Here is a 17,672-nt window from a genome sequence, read left to right as displayed (position 1 = left end):
TAACAAAATTTTTAGCTGCTACATAATTTATAATATAGCCCTCTGGTAACAATAGAAGCTACATAGTAGCTTTGCAGGAAGAACTCTCTTCTGAATCAATTTTCTTTTTGCTGCCATTTTGTAGTTTCTATAACCATTTTATACCCTCATCATTTTATACCCTTGGAGGTAATTTTTTACACTAAAAGCTTTGCAGGTTCCCTCTCAAACCTTTCCATTGTTTCTGTTGGCTTGTGTTAAAAAGCTTTAATGACTGGCTAATAGGCACCGATCTATAACAAATTCAAGTACCGGTCGGACCAGTACCAACTGTTTTAATTTTTATTTTTTTAATGGTGATTCTGGATGGTATAGGACCTATAGGTTACTATACAGTTTCTAATACAGTGTTGTATTAGAACTTTTGGTTTACTATCTTATATTTGGGAAAATAGGAAGTCAGATTTTTTTGCCATACTCAATATGCCATTCGAATATCTGATGATGTGCTCTGGATGCCTAAATCTTATATCATTTAGTTTTTCAGGCGGTTCATGAATCAATACTTTCTGCTTATTGCCTGCCTCCAGCTATGGTCACTTATTACTCCTGTGAATCCTGCAAGTACTTGGGGTCCACTTATCATTATCTTTGCTGTATCTGCAACAAAAGAGGCATGGGATGACTATAATCGATATCTTTCAGACAAGCAAGCAAATGAGAAGGAAGTATGGGTTGTAAAGGATGGTATACGTAAACATGTATAGCTCCTTCCAATCTTCCCCACTTTCATTTTTACGAATATCGATCTCTATTGTATCTAGAATTACAGGTGTTCCTTTTGATTGCTTTGACATAAAGCTTATTTACTGAGTAATCAATTATGTCATTTTGAAATGCAATGATTTCTCGGATTTTCCGTACCCTCATTATATTATATCTGGTAAAGGTTTGTATGATGATACTCTCTCCTACCGCATCTTACATATGCAGTATTATATATTTATATGCAAGTTAGGTTCTGAACATGGTATATTTTTGGTGTTTTGTTTGCTCAAGGACACTGCCTTGTATTTTGATTTCCGAAAGGTAGCTTTGTTTTCCCATATAATAGCTTTCTTAAGAAGATCTTTTGACTGGTATATTCTTTCTTATAAATGGTCAAATTCCAATGATGGAGCCATATTCCATTTTTGTATTGCATATTTGCTTTATGGTAGATAAACATAGCATCTCAAAAGTTGATGCAACAATACCATTCACAAAACATTGATAAACTTTTCGTGAGGGTAACCATCAACTACTGGTAGTTGATTGGATTGTGTAGGTGTTGGAGGTCTAGGAAATAATGAATTGTGTTGGAGTTGTGAGGTGTGTAATGATTGGTGATCTTACTGGTTTTAGTTGAAATTAGTTAGGATTTGGTCTATTTTTTGGTGTAACAGCATCTGAAAACGTCTGTTATATACTTTCTGAAAATGGTTGGTCCATGCTTGGACCAGTGTACTATGGAATGCAAATCTATAATTGGAAATTGAAGTTTTAAAGCCTGGTGTGAGATTTACTGATGCTGACCCTTGATCCATAAGGTCATTCATTTAAATATTATTTTGCTTGGATGTGCACTTATTTAAGTTCAGTTATTTTTTTATATTTCTTCATCCTAATAATGCTGGCTGGCATGGTATAAGGTACAGAATTTCTGCTGGAGGCCGTCAGTGTTGTTGGAACTTAAATCCTTGATTGAAAGTTATTAGTGGTTGGATTGGGTGGGCTTCTATTTTCAACCTAAACAGATTAATTTTGGCTCTTTACGACTTGGGATTTAAGCGCATTGCTTATTTTCAATGGAGATGATAACTATGGATGCTTATATATCTTATTAGTTCTAGGTGATAATGACCTTTAGTAGGCTTTTGATCAAGAGAGCCTTTGATCAAGAGAGTTGCTTGACCAGCACAAGATAGAATATGGGCAAACCACATAGTTTATTGCTTCGTACAAAATACATACAATGTATGAAAAGTTAATTTTTGCAACGCTTAGTGAAAACCAGTGCCAAAACTTAGGAATATTTTCGTAGGATTTTATTGATTTGATTTTCTTATTTTTGTTGTTCTATTGTTGATTAGTACGGCAGCTTCATCATGCTGAATCAATTATCTTTGTATGGTATTTGTGCAAGATTATTTATTAGAATGAAAGGGATCCGTATGACACCTTTGTATAGTGTTTGAACTTTGAGTTTCATTCTCTAGTCTAGACAAATATGAAGCATTTTTACATTCTAAGCATTCAATATGTCCACCGAAATGGAATATTTCTCGTAAATAATTGCAATGTCATACAATAACTTCTTCTTGAACCTTATATATTTTTATATTACTTTCTTTTTTATGTTTTAGATTCAAGCACAAGATATTCATGTTGGTAATATAGTGTGGCTACGAGAGAACGATGAAGTACCTTGTGATCTTGTTTTAATTGGAACATCTGAACCACAAGGCATCTGCTATGTTGAGGTAACCAACTTAGCATATGGCTCTTCTTCAAATATTAATTTTCTTCTTCTTCATTGATTACAATTTGGTGAATTTGTACAAAATGGACTATAACACCACTTTGGTAGTTTATTTTCTTGAGGAACAAACACAGAGTCTGAAACCTTCATGAATGTTGTTATTCATCAGTCATTTTAGGCGGCATACTATTATAGACTTTCTTTTAAATATAATTAATACAATAGCTGAGAATACATCAGAAAGTTTACTCGAGCAAATAAATAAGTGTTCCTATTCTGGATGAGTGGGTATCCATGCATTCTTTTTTCATATAATCAAATTGCAATCCACATGGATAGAGCATTGGTTGGCAACATACTGTACAACAGAAGTATATACTCTGACCATGGATTATTGGAAATGAGCACTCTATGTCCTGCCATCATGAGTGGTACAAAGATACAAATAAACATGCATGAACTTTGCTTCACAATGATTGGAAATGTGACCTAACAAGCCTGCATCAAGACATGGCATGGGACATGGTGCTGGTGGCTGGCTGGCTTGAGCACATAGGCAATGTGAATTCGTACTAGGGCCTAGGTGCTAGGCAGACTGTTCAATATTAACAACTAAAGATTTTAGTTTCTTAAATATGGCAGGTGAACATACTTTGTGCTGTTTTGGGTTTTTTCTTCGGTTTTAGGAACTACGTATGCACTTGTTTCTTGCTTGCACTTGACAAATCTTCTCTTCTTGACATCATCATTGATGTGCATGGATGTTTGTAAGTGCATACTATTATGGCAACATATGTTATATAAATGCATGCAAGGCCTGCATATGACCTAAGACGTAACAACAAAAATATGTAACATGGAATAACATCATGCTAGGAACCGACTAGCAGTAGATATAGGTGATGTGTTGATTTTTGTGACTTTAACCCTAAGCACTGAGGCATTGTATTATCTCTAGCAATGTAGGCTCGGATGACTGGGATATTAGGATGCCTTAAAAAGGCCTAGATGTCCGGTTACCTAGATGCCTATTCTCTTTTAGAAGTATAAAATGAATTGCATAAGGGAAAAAGAGGAATCAATAACAGATGGATTTTGTACATTAAAAATATTGTAAAAGTAAATGGTCGTATTTTTTTTATAAAAGTTCAAAGAGGTAGATGGCATCTATTACAGAAGATTTTTGTGCTCATTGTAGGAAAATAAAATAATCCATAAGAGAAATCGAGTTGAATATGAAAAATAATGTTGTGTTGAATTTTCAGCCTGATGTTTGTTACTTGTGTGGGCAAGCACAAGTGTGAAACAACATTGGACTGGGCTGAGTTTGGTAAGCACAACTACAACTTGATATTCTTTTGGTGTACAAAGTCCTAGCTCAATTGGATTTGTTTTTGTTCATTATAGAAACAAGGTTGAATACAAATTTATGCATAGAAATCTGAACCATGGTCTTTGATACTAAAGTAATAGGAAACTCCTAGCTTTGGTACCAAATTAATAATAACTTCTAGCTCCATCTCTAAGAAAGAATTGAGAGAGATTGAGGAGAGTAGAGATAGAGGAGAAAAGAGGAATTATAAAGTAGTTTATTGATAACTTTGGAGCTTACAAGACCTTTATGTATAAAATCTCATCCCTTTACTCTCATATTCCTAAATAAACTTGAACTTAGTAAGGTTGCCATCACATAAGTTGAGATTGGATAGTGAGTTGTGTGTGGAAAGTTGATCCCTGAATCCCAAAAAAATCTTTCTATTGTAGAAATTCTTATACTGACTTGCACTAAGAAAATAATTAGTTTAACTTATATGACTCTAGAAGCCTTCTAAAGTTGTATTCAGAATCAAGGATGAACATTTTATTTTCATCTTAATCCAAGTAGGACTAGGACTTTTTGTCTTAATTTATGTATGACTAGGAACTTTGTTGTTGTGATAGTTGGGTCTATACGGTTTCGTGGTTAGTGTTGTTGTAATAGTTTATTGTTTTGTTGTTGTAGTAGTTAGGACTTTGTTGTTGTTGTATTATATGGCTTTGTTGTTGTAATAGTTGGGATTTTATGATTCTGTTGCTGTAATAGTTGGGACTTTATGACTTTGTTGTTGTTTTAATTGTTGGGGACTTTACGACTTTGTTGTTGTAATTGTTAGGTCTTTTCGACTTTGTTGTTATAATTATTGGGACTTCATGATTTTGTTGCTGTTATAGTGGTTTGGATTTTACGATTTTGTTGTTGTTGTAATAGTCAGGACTAGATGATTATTCTCTTGTCGTGGTTGGGATTTCACAATTTTGTTATTGTAATAGTTGTGAATTTGTGGTTTTGTTATTGTTGTAATAGTTGGGGCTTCACAGCTTTGTTGTTGATATAATAATTTGGATTTCATGACTTTGTTGTTTTTGTAATAGTTTGGACTTCACAGTTCTTTTGTTGTTGTAATAGTGGAATGTTATGATTTTGTTGTTATTATAATAGTTAACACTACAATATAATTTTTTTGTTGTAATAGTTGAGACTTCACACATTTGTTGTTACTGTTGAAATAGTTGGGAGTTTACAATGCTGTTTTAATCAAGGATTGAAATATACTGAGCGGAGTTTCGATCTTCTCTCGGGATGATACTGTATATTGAGCGGTATATATATACATATATACATATATACATATATATATATATATAAGTAAACCTCCTTTCTCTCCCACGCGAGGCGACGTCGCCTCTCTTCTCCCCAAGCAGGGCGATGTCAATCGCCACCTTTATATATATATATATATTTATATATAATTTTTTTTAAAAAAAAGTGCAACGGTGCCTCTCTTCTCCCCAGGCGGGGCAACATCGTAGAAAAACAAGGCGACGTCGTCTCTCTCTCTCTCTATATATATATAATCTTTTATTTATATATCTATTTATATATATATTTATATATTAAAAAAATTTAAAAAATGTGCGACGTGGCCTCTCTTCTCCCGAGGCAGGGCGACGTCGCAGAAAAACGAGGCAACGTCGCCTTTATTTATATATATATATATATATGTATGTATGTATAAAATTTATAAATAAAAAAATACCGCCCGGTAACAAGTGGTTCACGTACCGGTTTACTATCGGACCGGTACATATATTATTCAAAATTGTATACCTTGGCTTTAATTGTTAGGAATTCATAACTTTGTTGTTGTCGTTTTAATTGTTGGAACTTCATGATTTCGGTGTTGTTGTAATTGTTGGGATTTCACTATTTTGCTATTGTTGTAATATTGGGCTTTCAACTGTGGTGTTGTAATAGTTGGGACTTCAGGGTTTTATTGTTGTCGTAATAATTTGGGATTCATGGCTTTGTAGTTGTTGTAATAGTTGGAACTTCATGGCTTTTTTTGTTGTTTCTGTCATAGGTGGGATTTTATGGCTTTATTGTTGCTGTAATAGTTTGGACATCATGCCTCTGTTGTTGTAATTGTTGGGACTTCACAGCCTTGTTGTTGTTATAATAGTTGAAACTTCACGGCTTTGTTGTTATAATAGTAAAGGCTTGGTGCCTTTGTTGTTGATGTAGTTGTTGGGATTTCGCGTCTTTGTTGTTGTCATAATTGTTGGGACTTCATGGCTTTGCTGCCATTGTTGTAATGGTTGGGAGCTGGGACTTCATGACTTTGTTGTTATTATTGGTGAAACTTCATGGCTTTGTTGTTTTAGTTGTTGGGATTTCATGACTTTGTTGTTTGTTATTGTTGAAACTTCATGGCTTTGTTGTTGTAGTTGTTGGGATTTCATGACTTTGTTGTTTTTATTGTTGAAACTTCACGGCTTTGTTGTTGTAGTTGTTGGGATTTCATGACTTTGTTGTTGTAATTCTTGGGGTAGCAATTGTGGTAATGGTTGGGACTTCATGACCTTGTTGTTATTGGTATTGTTGTTATTGTTGAGACTTCACGATTTTGTTATTGTTGTAATAGTTGGGATTTCTCACATTTGTTGTAATTGTTGGGATTTCATGGGATTGTTGATGTTGTTATAATTTTGGTGATTTACGGTTTTGTTATAGTTGAAATTGTTGGTGGTTCTCAGCTTTGTTTTTGTTGTAACAGTTGGTGCTTCATGGGTTTGTTGTTGTTGTAATAATCGGTGCTTTACTACTTGTTGTAATAGTTGAGACTTCATGGTATTGTTGTTGCGATAATAGTTGTTGTTTTGCGGATTTATTGTTGTTATAATAGTTTGGGGTTCTACAATTGTGTTGATGTAATAGTTTGGGAATTTATGATGATTGTGTTGTTGTAATAGTTGATACTTCATGATTTTCTTGTTGTAATAGTTCGAACTTCATGGCTTTGTTGTTGTAATATTCGGGACTTCATGACTTTATTGCAATTGTTGCAATAATTGAGACTTCACGGCTTTGTGGTTGTTGATGTAATAGTTGCGACCTCATGACTTTATTGTTGTTATAATTGCTGGGGCTGTTTACAACTTTGTTATTCTGATAGTTGCAACTTTGCGACTTTTTGTTGTTGAAATAATTGGGGCTATTATTGTTATTGCCAACTTTATGGTTTTCTTGTTGTTGTTGTTGTAATAATTGGGAATTTATGATTTTGTTGTTGTTTTAATTGTTGGTATTCTATTACTTTTTAATTGTCGTTGTAATAGTTGGGACTTCATGAATTTGTCATGTTGTAATAGTTGAGATTTTATGGCTTTTTTTGTTGTTGTAATAGTTGAGATTTTGCGATGTTGTTGTAACATATGGGACTTCATAGTTTTCTTGTTGTTGTAATAGTTTGGACTTCATGACCTTGTTATTGTTGTAATAGTCAGGAGTCAGGACTTCATGGTGTTGTTGTTGTGATACTTGGGACGATGCCTTTATTATTGTTGTAATTGTTGGTGCTTCACAATTTTGTTGTTGTAGTTACTTGGAATTCACAGCTTTATTGTTATAATTGTTGGGATTTCACAATTTTGTTGTTGTTGAATTCACAGCTTTGTTGTTGTCATAACTGTTTGTTCTTCACGGTTTTGTTGTTGTAATTATTTGTGCTTCACAACTTTATTGTTGTTGTTTTTTTAATTGTTGGTGCTTTGCGGCTTTGTTGTTGTTGTAATTGTTGAAACCAAGGTCTGCCGTACCGGACCGTACCGCCTGGTACGGGCGGTACATACCGGTCCGACAGGCCAGCGGTACGCGTACATACCGGACCGTCCTGTACCGTACCGAGAACTGTAGCAGTACACTGTAGCACTGTAACAGTACTACAGTGCTCGGTACACCTGAGTGTACCGCTCGGTACACCTGGGTGTACCGAGCGGTATACCGTACTGTACCGGTACCGAGCCTGGGTCGAAACGCTGGTACGGTACGGTACGGCGGACCTTGGTTGAAACCAAGGTATATAGTTTCGAATGATCCCGCCCGGTATGGACGGTACATACCGGTCCGACGGTAAACTGGTACGCAGATCGCTACGGTATATATATATATAAATATAAAGGTAATGTGCTCTCGTTTTTCTACGACGTTGCCTTGCCTGGGGAGAAGAGAGGCGAGGTCACACATTTAAAAAAAAAAATTATATATATAAATATATAAATAAATAGACATATAAATAAAAGATTATATATATATATATATATATATATATATATATATATATATATATATATATATATATATATATATATATATATATATATATATATATATATACCAAATGGTAAATCGAGCGGTATACCGCTCGGTATACAGTATCGTACTGAGAGAATGTTGAAACTTTGGTACGGTACAATATTTCAATCCTTAGTTTAAACTGTATAAACTTTGTTGTTGTAATATTTGAGATTCTACGGCTTGGTTGTAATAATAATTGGATCTTTGCAACTTTCCTTTATTGTTGTAATAATTGGAAGCTTGCAACTCTATTGTTGTTATAATAGTTGTGATTTTACTGTTTGGTTGTTATTGTTGTGATAGTTTGAATTTCATGATGTTGTCGTTGTTTTTTTAATAGTCGGTATTTCATGGATTTGTTTCTGTTGCAATAATTGAGACTTCATGTCTTTGTTGCAATTATTGTAATAATTGGGACTTCAAGGCTTTGTTGTTGTTGTAATAGTTAATACTTTGTGACTTTGTTGTTGTCGTAATAGGTAGTACTTTGTGACTTTGTTGTTGTCGTAATATTTGATGCTTCGTGGATTTGTTGTTTAAATAGTTGGGATTTTTTGTTATTGTAATTGTTGGGGCTTCATGGCTTTGTTATTGTTGGGGTTTTATGGCTTTGTTGTTATTGTAATTGTTGGGGCTTCATGACTTTGTTGATGTTGTCATTCTTGGGACTTCACAGCTTTATGTAGTTGTACTTGTTGTGACTTAAGATTTTTGTTGTTATAATAGTTGGGACTTTACAAATTTATTTTTGTTGAAAGTGTTGAGGCTTCACAGTTGTGGTGTTGTAATTGTTTGGACTTCGTAGCTTTTCTGTTGTAGTAGTTGTTGGGATTTGATGATGTTGTGGTTGTTATAGTTGTTTGTGTTTTATGATTGTTGTTGCTGTTGTGGATGTTGGTGCTTCACATCTTTGTTGTTGTTGTAGCTGGTGCTTCTCAACTTTGTTTTTGTTGTAATAGTTGAGACTTTAGTGTTTTGTTGCTATAATTGTTGGGCTTCATGATTTTGTTGTTATAGTTTTTAAGACTTCATGGCTTATTCTGTTGGCGTTGTCATAATTGTTTGTCCCGGATGGCTTTGTTGTTGTAATTGTTGGTGTTTCACGATTTTGTCATTGTAATTTCTTGGACTGGCGAACTTATTGTTGTTGGTGTTGTCACAATTGTTTGTGTTTGATAGCTTTATTGTTGTAATTGTTGAAACTTTATAACATTGTTATTGTTGTAGTATTTGAGATTTTATGGCTTTATTGTTGTTTTAATAGTTGGAACTTTACAGTGTTGTTGTTATTGTAATAGTTGAGACTCTATGGGTTTGTTATTGTTGTAATAGTTTGAAGTTAATGGCTTTGTTGTTGTTGTAATGGTCGGAACTTCATGTTTTTGTTGTTATAATAATTGGGATTTGTTAGGAACCCTTTTCTGAGCTTTTGAATAATGTTTATTGAGTCTGTTTAGTCCAGTTGTTTATTGAATCAGTTTGGTTCAGTTAGAGTCAAGTAGAGTTTATTTAATATTTATTTATTATTAGAGTTCAAGTCCTGATGGACTCTGGTGGAACTCTATAAATAGGGATGTGCCTCCCCCTCGAAGTGATCATCCCCTTTCTCTTCTTCTTTTTTTTACGATAAGACTTTAGGGTCTTATCATTTGGTATCAGAGCGACGATAAAACTTTAGGGTCTTATCATTTGGTATCAGAGCCTACGATAAGACTTTAGGGTCTTATCATTTGGTATTAGAGCCTACGATAAGACTTTAGGGTCTTATCATCGAGACATCATGGCTTTGTCGTTGTAATAATTGGGACTTTATGGATTTGTTGGTGTTATAATAGTTGAAATTTTTTTACGTCTGTGTTGTTGTTGTTGTTGTAGGAACTCTTTTCCGAATTTGGTCTTGTCTTGGCTTGTTTATTGGGTTGGATTTTCATACTATTGGTCTGATGGGGAGATCATTTGATTGTTTGGATCAAAGATAAAAATCTTGTCATAGTATTCACTTTCTTGCTAAAGTAGCTCTATTGGATCTTTTGTAATGGTCTGTGTATATGACAGTTTCAGATAGGAATAGATGCAGCATAACTCCAGATTGATGTGACTTTTGCAAGAACTGCATCATGATATGTGGCTTGCTATGTTGGATTATAAATGTTCCCTGCTTTTATGAATGATATTCATCATGCTGTTTGACTTCTAATCAACCACTCCTATTTTGCTTGGATGGCACTTAGTTGATAGATATCTGTTGAGGTCTCTGTTCAATCAAAATCATGTAGTTAAGGTTTGCAATGTATTATACAAACCATCTTGTACATATCAAACTGAGGATGCTTCTCTATGCGATTTAATTTAATCCAGATGAAATATATTGAAAATTATTTCTGATGATCTGAACTTGGCTTTGTAATATTTTTTATGATAGTATGGTACCTCATTCTTGTTTTTCCATGTTATGCCATAAGACTTCTGCTTTAGATGGTGAGACTGATCTAAAAACACGGGTTGTTCCATCGGCTTGTATTGGGCTAGCATCGGAACAGTTGCATATAATTAAGGTACTTCACTTCTGTTCATGATTATTTTTGTTGGTATATTTATTAGCCTTTATTTGTTTATCTTAGTTTTGGTCTTACAATTGAACAGGGTGTTATTGAGTGCCCGAATCCTGATAAAGACATCAGAAGATTTGATGGAAATATGCGATTGTTTCCTCCCTTTATCGATAATGACTTGTGCCCACTAACTATCAGTAACACACTTCTGCAGTCTTGCTATTTAAGGAATACAGAATGGGCTTGTGGAGTTGCAGTCTATACAGGCAAGCTTGTAATCTAGGGAACTTGATTTGTTACATCATCTGTTATAAAGTAATTATTTGTAATCAACTACCTTATATAGAATAATGAACACCCACTATGTTATCAATAACTACAACCTGTCATCGTGAATTTCTTAGTAAATTGAAATGACTACTATTGTTGTTGTTGATAGATTTATAATATTCAATGGATATTTGATGTCTTCATCAATTTGTTTAAATTTTAAATGCCAGATATTATCTGTTTCCACTTTCTCCAATATTCTTTATACTTCCATAGTTCCATGGTCTCATATATAGTGGGAAAATGGAGTATGGGTGGCTGACATGTTGATCAAGGTTGGCTATTGTAGTTGAGATGGTGGAGGGAGGGATTGGCGGTGGTGGCAGTCAAATTAGACTGTAGTTGACCGTGAATGAAGATAAATAATAGGAGCTGGAGAATATATGTCTTTTGACAATTAAATCCTGCTGAAATTCTTTTGTAATTTTATTGTAATATTCTTTTGACAGCGTGCCATGCAGCAACCGACACTAATTGATTATTTGCAAATTTTGTAGTAAACAAAATTCTGCGAATTTTGTTTGGATGGGGTTGTTCTCATAATTTTACAAGGTAGGGTTATCTACAAGAAGCCCTTTGACATACTATTACTTTTTTCTATTTGTTTTGTGAGCCCTGAATGCATCAGGGTTTATAAAACTGTTTTTCTTTAATGCTGTACTGGACTGCTGGAATGGAGCAATCACGTACTGGTGTAGGCTCGTACTGATGCAGGCAAAATTAAATTCCATTGTATATATTATTCATGAAATTTTCTTCTTGATTTTTCCATCTTTCATTTTTTTAGCTTATGATTCTCAAAAAGAATGTAGGGAAAGAATCAAAGCCATATGCTGGTACTTATAAGAATAACTTTGTTGGATTCTAATTTGCATATAGTTTTGAATGTATGGAATGCTATCTACCTTTCTATTTATAGTGCACACATTAGCATCATTGCAGCTCTTGTATAAGAAATGGCTTAGTATTTGGTTAACCATCTTTTCAGGCAATGAAACTAAGTTGGGGATGAGTAGGGGTGTACCGGAGCCAAAACTTACTGCTGTGGATGCAATGATAGATAAGCTGACTGGAGCTATCTTTCTGTTCCAAGTTGTTGTTGTTATTGTCCTGGGTTTTGCAGGGAATATTTGGAAGGACACTGAAGCTCGTAAGGTATTTTGTTATTATGAACTAGGTTATTCAAAATTTCACACAATTCATGCCATGGCACATGTTGAAGCAAATGCCATCTGGAACTTGGGTTGAAGTTGGGTGACGTGTAAAATTAAATTCATGTGAAATATCATAATTTTTATCATCAAAATGTAGTTGGCTTGAAGAGCATGCCTTTTTTTAGTAATATTACAAAGTATTTTGCATAAGGTATTTCAGCGTATGTTTGAAATAGTTGTTTAGTTCTAGATGAATCTGAATTAATCTTAATTTGTTGCAGCATATTGTTTACATTTAGATCAATGAATTATTTTTACTTAATCATTGTGATTTATTATATATTTTTTCTTGTTTGGTGTAGCAATGGTACGTTAAGTATCCAGAGGATGGTCCATGGTATGAACTTCTGGTGATTCCCCTATGTTTTGAACTTTTGTGTTCCATCATGATACCTATTTCTATAAAGGTATGCCATATGCATTTATGAATTGTTGGATCTCAATGTTCTTTGTCAATATCCCTTCTGAAATAGGTGACATTTTCAATGATATGATCTGTTTTTGTAACTCTTGACTCGATTGAATTTAGATACCATTTGTCCCTTGTGCTTTTTTCTTATCAGCTCTAGTAAATTAATGTGCTGAACAACAATAATAATGAACATAATTAGTCAAGAAATCTCCATATATATGCAGCAAAGTGCTCATCTCAAAATTAGACAGAATGCAACAGGTTTCATATACCTATATTATTTATAAATTTATATTATCCTTGTCTTTATCACATAACTAGAGGAGGCTTCTCTGATTGGCAGGTTTCTCTGGACCTAGTGAAAGGTATATATGCGAAGTTCATTGACTGGGATGAGGAAATGTATGATCATGATACTAGGACTCCTTCTCATGCAGCTAAGTAGGTGAAGGAAATTGCATGCCTATTTTTTCATATAGGTGTTTCGAGTCCTTTAACTCTAACCTTTTGTTTCTTTCAGCACAGCGATAAGTGAAGATCTTGGACAAGTTGAGTATATATTGACTGACAAAACTGGGACGCTAACAGAGAATAAGATGATCTTCAGAAGATGTTGTATAAATGGTGTTTTCTATGGAAATGAAAGTGGAGATGCTTTGAAAGGTTATTTTCTGATTCCTTGAATAATTTCAGTTCAACTTGTGCTGTAGATCTTTTTGCTGCTATCGTTCTGTGAGCATATGGAAACAAGAAAACAATATTTAGTTACTATTGATGGTCTTTTGAAAATTTTGTTACATGCAAAACATTTGAAGCAAAATAAGTTCTTCACTTCTATCCTTTTAGTACATATGTTTTTTTGTTAGTTGGAAGTAAAAGATAATTCTTCCCAAAAATAAATTGCTGAAAAAGGAAGAAAAATCATTCTTAGAAATGATGTTGATTTAATTGTTCCAATACTTCTATCAATGAGCATTTATAAAATGAATAGTTTTGTACTTTAAGGTGATGATGTTCTATTTTATAGCTTTTGTGGAGTCATCTAAACCTTAGGGATGAGTTGCTCTAAATTTCTATTACTGTTTACTGAAGCTACATATGAAGAGAGAGAAATTTGTTAGATTCTATCAAGATGTTGTTCGTGTAAGTTCATGTCGGAACACAGGTAGTCAAGAGGTTCGAAAGTTGCATATATTCTTCATAAAATGTTAAAAGTCTTGAATATGACAGATTGTTCTCATTTGCATTCTCAATGAAGATTCTCATGGAATGATATAGGGGCTGTTGCGCTGTTACATAAAGGAGAGTTTGCATACTGAAAGAAATGGCAAATATTGTATTTTATTGTTCTCTTCTTAAAGAAATTGCTTGGTTTTCATTTTTCTTCTTTTTTATTCTTGTGGAACTAGGTCTTGCTTGACAAAGAATTGCTGGAAATTGTAGAATATCTTCTTCATGTTTTATTTTTTCTTGATGAGGAGAATCTCTAAAAGTTATATATTACTTCCTTTCTGATTCATGTTGAACTGAAGATGTAACAAATGCAATGTAATTAGATAGCTATGGGTTGTTGGGTTATCTTCCATGTCTTACATCTCAAAATCACTCAATCACACTTCTTTATGGAAAATTATACTGATTATGGTATCTGACCACTCTGTTTCTTTCTAGATAGATGTCCAACTGTTGAATGCTGTTGCCAATAATGTTGCTGATGTAATCAGATTTGTCACAATCATGACAGTTTGCAATACAGTTATCCCTATTAGAAGGTAGTTTTTCCCATGCTTCAATTGTTTTGATGCTTGAATGATGATCTTTTATACCTTAAAGTTTTTAACCTCAGTCTTGGTGTGCAGCAAGAGTGGAACCATCTCATATAAAGCACAATCACAAGATGAAGATGCACTTGTTAATGCTGCTGCTCGATTGCATATGGTGCTAATCAGCAAAAATGGCAGTAGTCTTGGTAGGGTATTCCCACTTAGAAAGGTTTATGCATGACCATGTCAGGGCAGATATGATAATATAAATGATATTTGGACTGATGATGTGTCTGGTGTATGATTGTTTTTCTGAATGTGCTAACTTTCAGTTGCCCCCCTTTTCTTGTCAAATATTATGCACCAGATGCTTCTCCAGTTAAATTGTTTTACATTCATCTTGGTTTTGTAATCTATCCCAGTTTTTGTTCATTTAATGAAGGGGCTTGCAGTTTTGAGTAACTATTGCTTTGTTGATTTGCTGTACTTGCAGAGATAAATTTAAATGGATCACTAATCCAGTATGAGATACTAGATATTCTGGAGTTTACTTCTGATCGTAAAAGAATGTCAGTGGTTGTTAAAGACTGTCAAGATGGAAAGATCCTCCTCTTATCCAAAGGCGCTGATGAAGCGATTCTGCCTTGTGCCTATGCTGGTAAGACAGTTTTGGCCATGGTTTGGCATACATGGAATGCTACTAACCATGAAATTTTTATCTCATTCCTACTTTCTATTGAAGTATAATGTTATTTACTGGCATGTGGCTTGAGATTCTGGTTAAAGATTTCATGTGTTATCACCAGATTGCTTATTGATAATTTTGCGGAATGTTTATTTGCTTTGACATGTAAAATCCTAGTTTTGAATTCTCAGAAGGATTTTGTGTATCTCATGTGGGATAAATACTCTATCATTAAAAGTGTATCTGAATTCTAGAACTATTTGGACTTTTTCAACAAACCTTTTCTAGGAGCTGGAGTGTCTGACTTCAAGAAACAGAGCATCTGAATTCTAGTAGCCTGGAGGACTTGAGCTACATGACCATTCATTGTTGAATCTTTGCTCCTCAATTCTATTTAGTTCAAAATTGATATTTCTAGCATCACCTCTAGTATAAGTTATAAACTTTTTCCCACTCATTTTCTGTTTATTCAAAATTTTCATATGGATTTTCTGGATGACCTTTAATACTTGAACTATATACCAATTTTGGTCTCCATGTTTTTCAGTGATAATGCAAAACATTTTCCATTGTTAATAACACATCATGCGAGGCTCTTCTCATGTTGGCTTATAAGAAGCCTTTCATATGGTGCAGGCACCGTTGCTACTTGATGGGTGGCATCTCTTGTTGTTTGATTCCTCTTCTTAATTCCTTTTTAGTTATAGTTCAGAAAACAGACTTTTTAAAAGCACTGCATTACTTTATAATACTACACCTTATATTTGTGTTTATTACAATAATTTAACTCTATTCAGGGCAGCAAATAAGACCCTTTGTTGATGCTGTGGAGCAATATGCTCAATTGGGTTTGCGTACTCTATGCTTGGGCTGGCGTGAGTTAAAAGATGATGAGTACAATGAATGGTCACATGCATTTAAGCAGGCGAGAAGTACATTAGTCGATAGGGAGGTAGGTTACAATATGTTAAGCTTTCATTAGATGGAAACTCAAGAAGCTGATACTTAAGCCTTTCTCTTTGTTTAGTGGAAGCTGGCTGAGGTTTGCCAAATATTAGAGCATGACCTTGAGATTATTGGTGTTACTGCTATTGAAGACCGGCTTCAGGTATAAAAATCTGTATCATGCCTGAAATATTCTTACCTGTATTTTGATTGTATTTATTTTGGTGCCCAATGTTAAATATTCTTTCCTGTATGTTGGTAACCTTTGTAGATAACTATGTTTTTTCTAATATGATAGGATGGTGTACCAGAAACTATTGAAACACTAAGGCAGGCAGGAATCAACTTTTGGATGTTAACTGGTGACAAACAAAATACAGCCATCCAAATCGCTCTTCTTTGCAACTTCATTTCTTCAGGTACATATAATTTTTTCTCATCTAGTTTATGTGTGAAAATAAAGGAGAGTAAACTATTTACCCTGACTAACTTCGGCCCTTTTTATGTATCTTTGTATTTTTTTTCTTTTTCAGTTTGCAGATGAAGCTTAAAAATGATTTTTTGGGTACCAAACTTCATATGCTCTTGGTTGTTCATACATTAAAGCAGACTAGCTGTTGCATCATACCAACAATTTAGATTCTAGTTGGTCAAAACTTATAAATTAAAACAACAAACTTATTCTTAGCTAAGCAGTCCTAGCCTAAATAACTCGGACCCATGACCTGATATGGACAGGGTTGACAACCGATCAGTAATTGACTTACCCATTGTAGTATGTTAATTAGACTGATCCCAGGCCAATTTCAGGTCTACTCTGACCTTGGCTACACACTAGTTTGGGCATGGATTGTAGTTTTAGTTGCATCACCTGAAGATTTAGTGTAGTTTTACTTGCATCACCTGAAGATTTAATTATTTTCTAGATGGACCTTGTCTCTTCTACATCATGATAAAGTTAAAGGTCTTGTTCTGACTTTTGAGTATTCCATGTCTGGTGAATGTTTGATGGTTGTAGATTTCACATTATTTGTATTTTGATTTGAATTCTCATTAATAAATACTTTTTTATCTCTTCTCAGAACCCAAAGGACAACTTCTGTTTATCAATGGTAAAACTGAAGATGAAGTACTCAGAAGCTTAGAGAGAGTGCTACTCACAATGAGGATAACCTCTTCAGAGCCTAAGGTATTTCTTGGTGACCTTTTTCTTGTATACTATGTGATCCCTGGATTCCGTTAGTTATTAATTTTAATACAATACTTCAACTTCACTGTGTCTTCTTTAGAGTCTTTTGCTGCTAAAAGCAGAACAAATAATTTAATTAGATTGTATACAATTAATCATTAAAATTATTAATATACTACTATAGTCATCAAAAGATTTTTCTTTATGCTATCATAATTATGGTCCACTATAGCAAATTCTGGGTCCCCCTTTAAGATGTGTGGTTCTCGTCTTCGACCAATTGCTCTTTGTTTGGCTAGATATGTTGCATCAACATCTATATAGATGCCTGAAATAGTCGGGACCATATTGTCACGGACTGAGTTGGTTTTGCCTAAGTCGTGCAGTACCCTTGCGTGTTCGTCCGTA

General features: G+C 34.1%; 1 protein-coding gene across 3 annotated transcripts in view; it reads left to right on the top strand.

Annotated features, from left to right (window-relative positions):
• The window catches only part of LOC135586974 (phospholipid-transporting ATPase 2-like), a 43,732-nt gene that overhangs the window by 3,368 nt on the left and 22,692 nt on the right, over window positions 1-17,672 (top strand). For 2 of the 3 annotated variants that reach the window (XM_065148293.1, XM_065148292.1), the window contains exons 3-17: window positions 527-740; window positions 2,385-2,501; window positions 10,637-10,729; window positions 10,818-10,992; window positions 12,045-12,211; window positions 12,573-12,677; window positions 13,026-13,123; window positions 13,203-13,345; window positions 14,358-14,454; window positions 14,542-14,651; window positions 14,939-15,103; window positions 15,928-16,082; window positions 16,158-16,238; window positions 16,374-16,494; window positions 17,158-17,264. In XM_065148293.1, the coding sequence (XP_065004365.1) occupies window positions 527-740; window positions 2,385-2,501; window positions 10,637-10,729; window positions 10,818-10,992; window positions 12,045-12,211; window positions 12,573-12,677; window positions 13,026-13,123; window positions 13,203-13,345; window positions 14,358-14,454; window positions 14,542-14,651; window positions 14,939-15,103; window positions 15,928-16,082; window positions 16,158-16,238; window positions 16,374-16,494; window positions 17,158-17,264 (1,948 nt within the window). Of the gene's footprint in view, window positions 1-518; window positions 741-2,384; window positions 2,502-10,636; window positions 10,730-10,817; window positions 10,993-12,044; window positions 12,212-12,572; window positions 12,678-13,025; window positions 13,124-13,202; window positions 13,346-14,357; window positions 14,455-14,541; window positions 14,652-14,938; window positions 15,104-15,927; window positions 16,083-16,157; window positions 16,239-16,373; window positions 16,495-17,157; window positions 17,265-17,672 lie in introns of all 3 variants that reach the window. The other variant, XM_065148294.1, reaches the window with a different exon arrangement.

This window comes from Musa acuminata, chromosome BXJ3-4 (genome assembly GCF_036884655.1).
Source record: "Musa acuminata AAA Group cultivar baxijiao chromosome BXJ3-4, Cavendish_Baxijiao_AAA, whole genome shotgun sequence".
NCBI lineage: Eukaryota > Viridiplantae > Streptophyta > Magnoliopsida > Zingiberales > Musaceae > Musa > Musa acuminata.
This window is presented reverse-complemented; position numbering and strand designations above follow the sequence as displayed.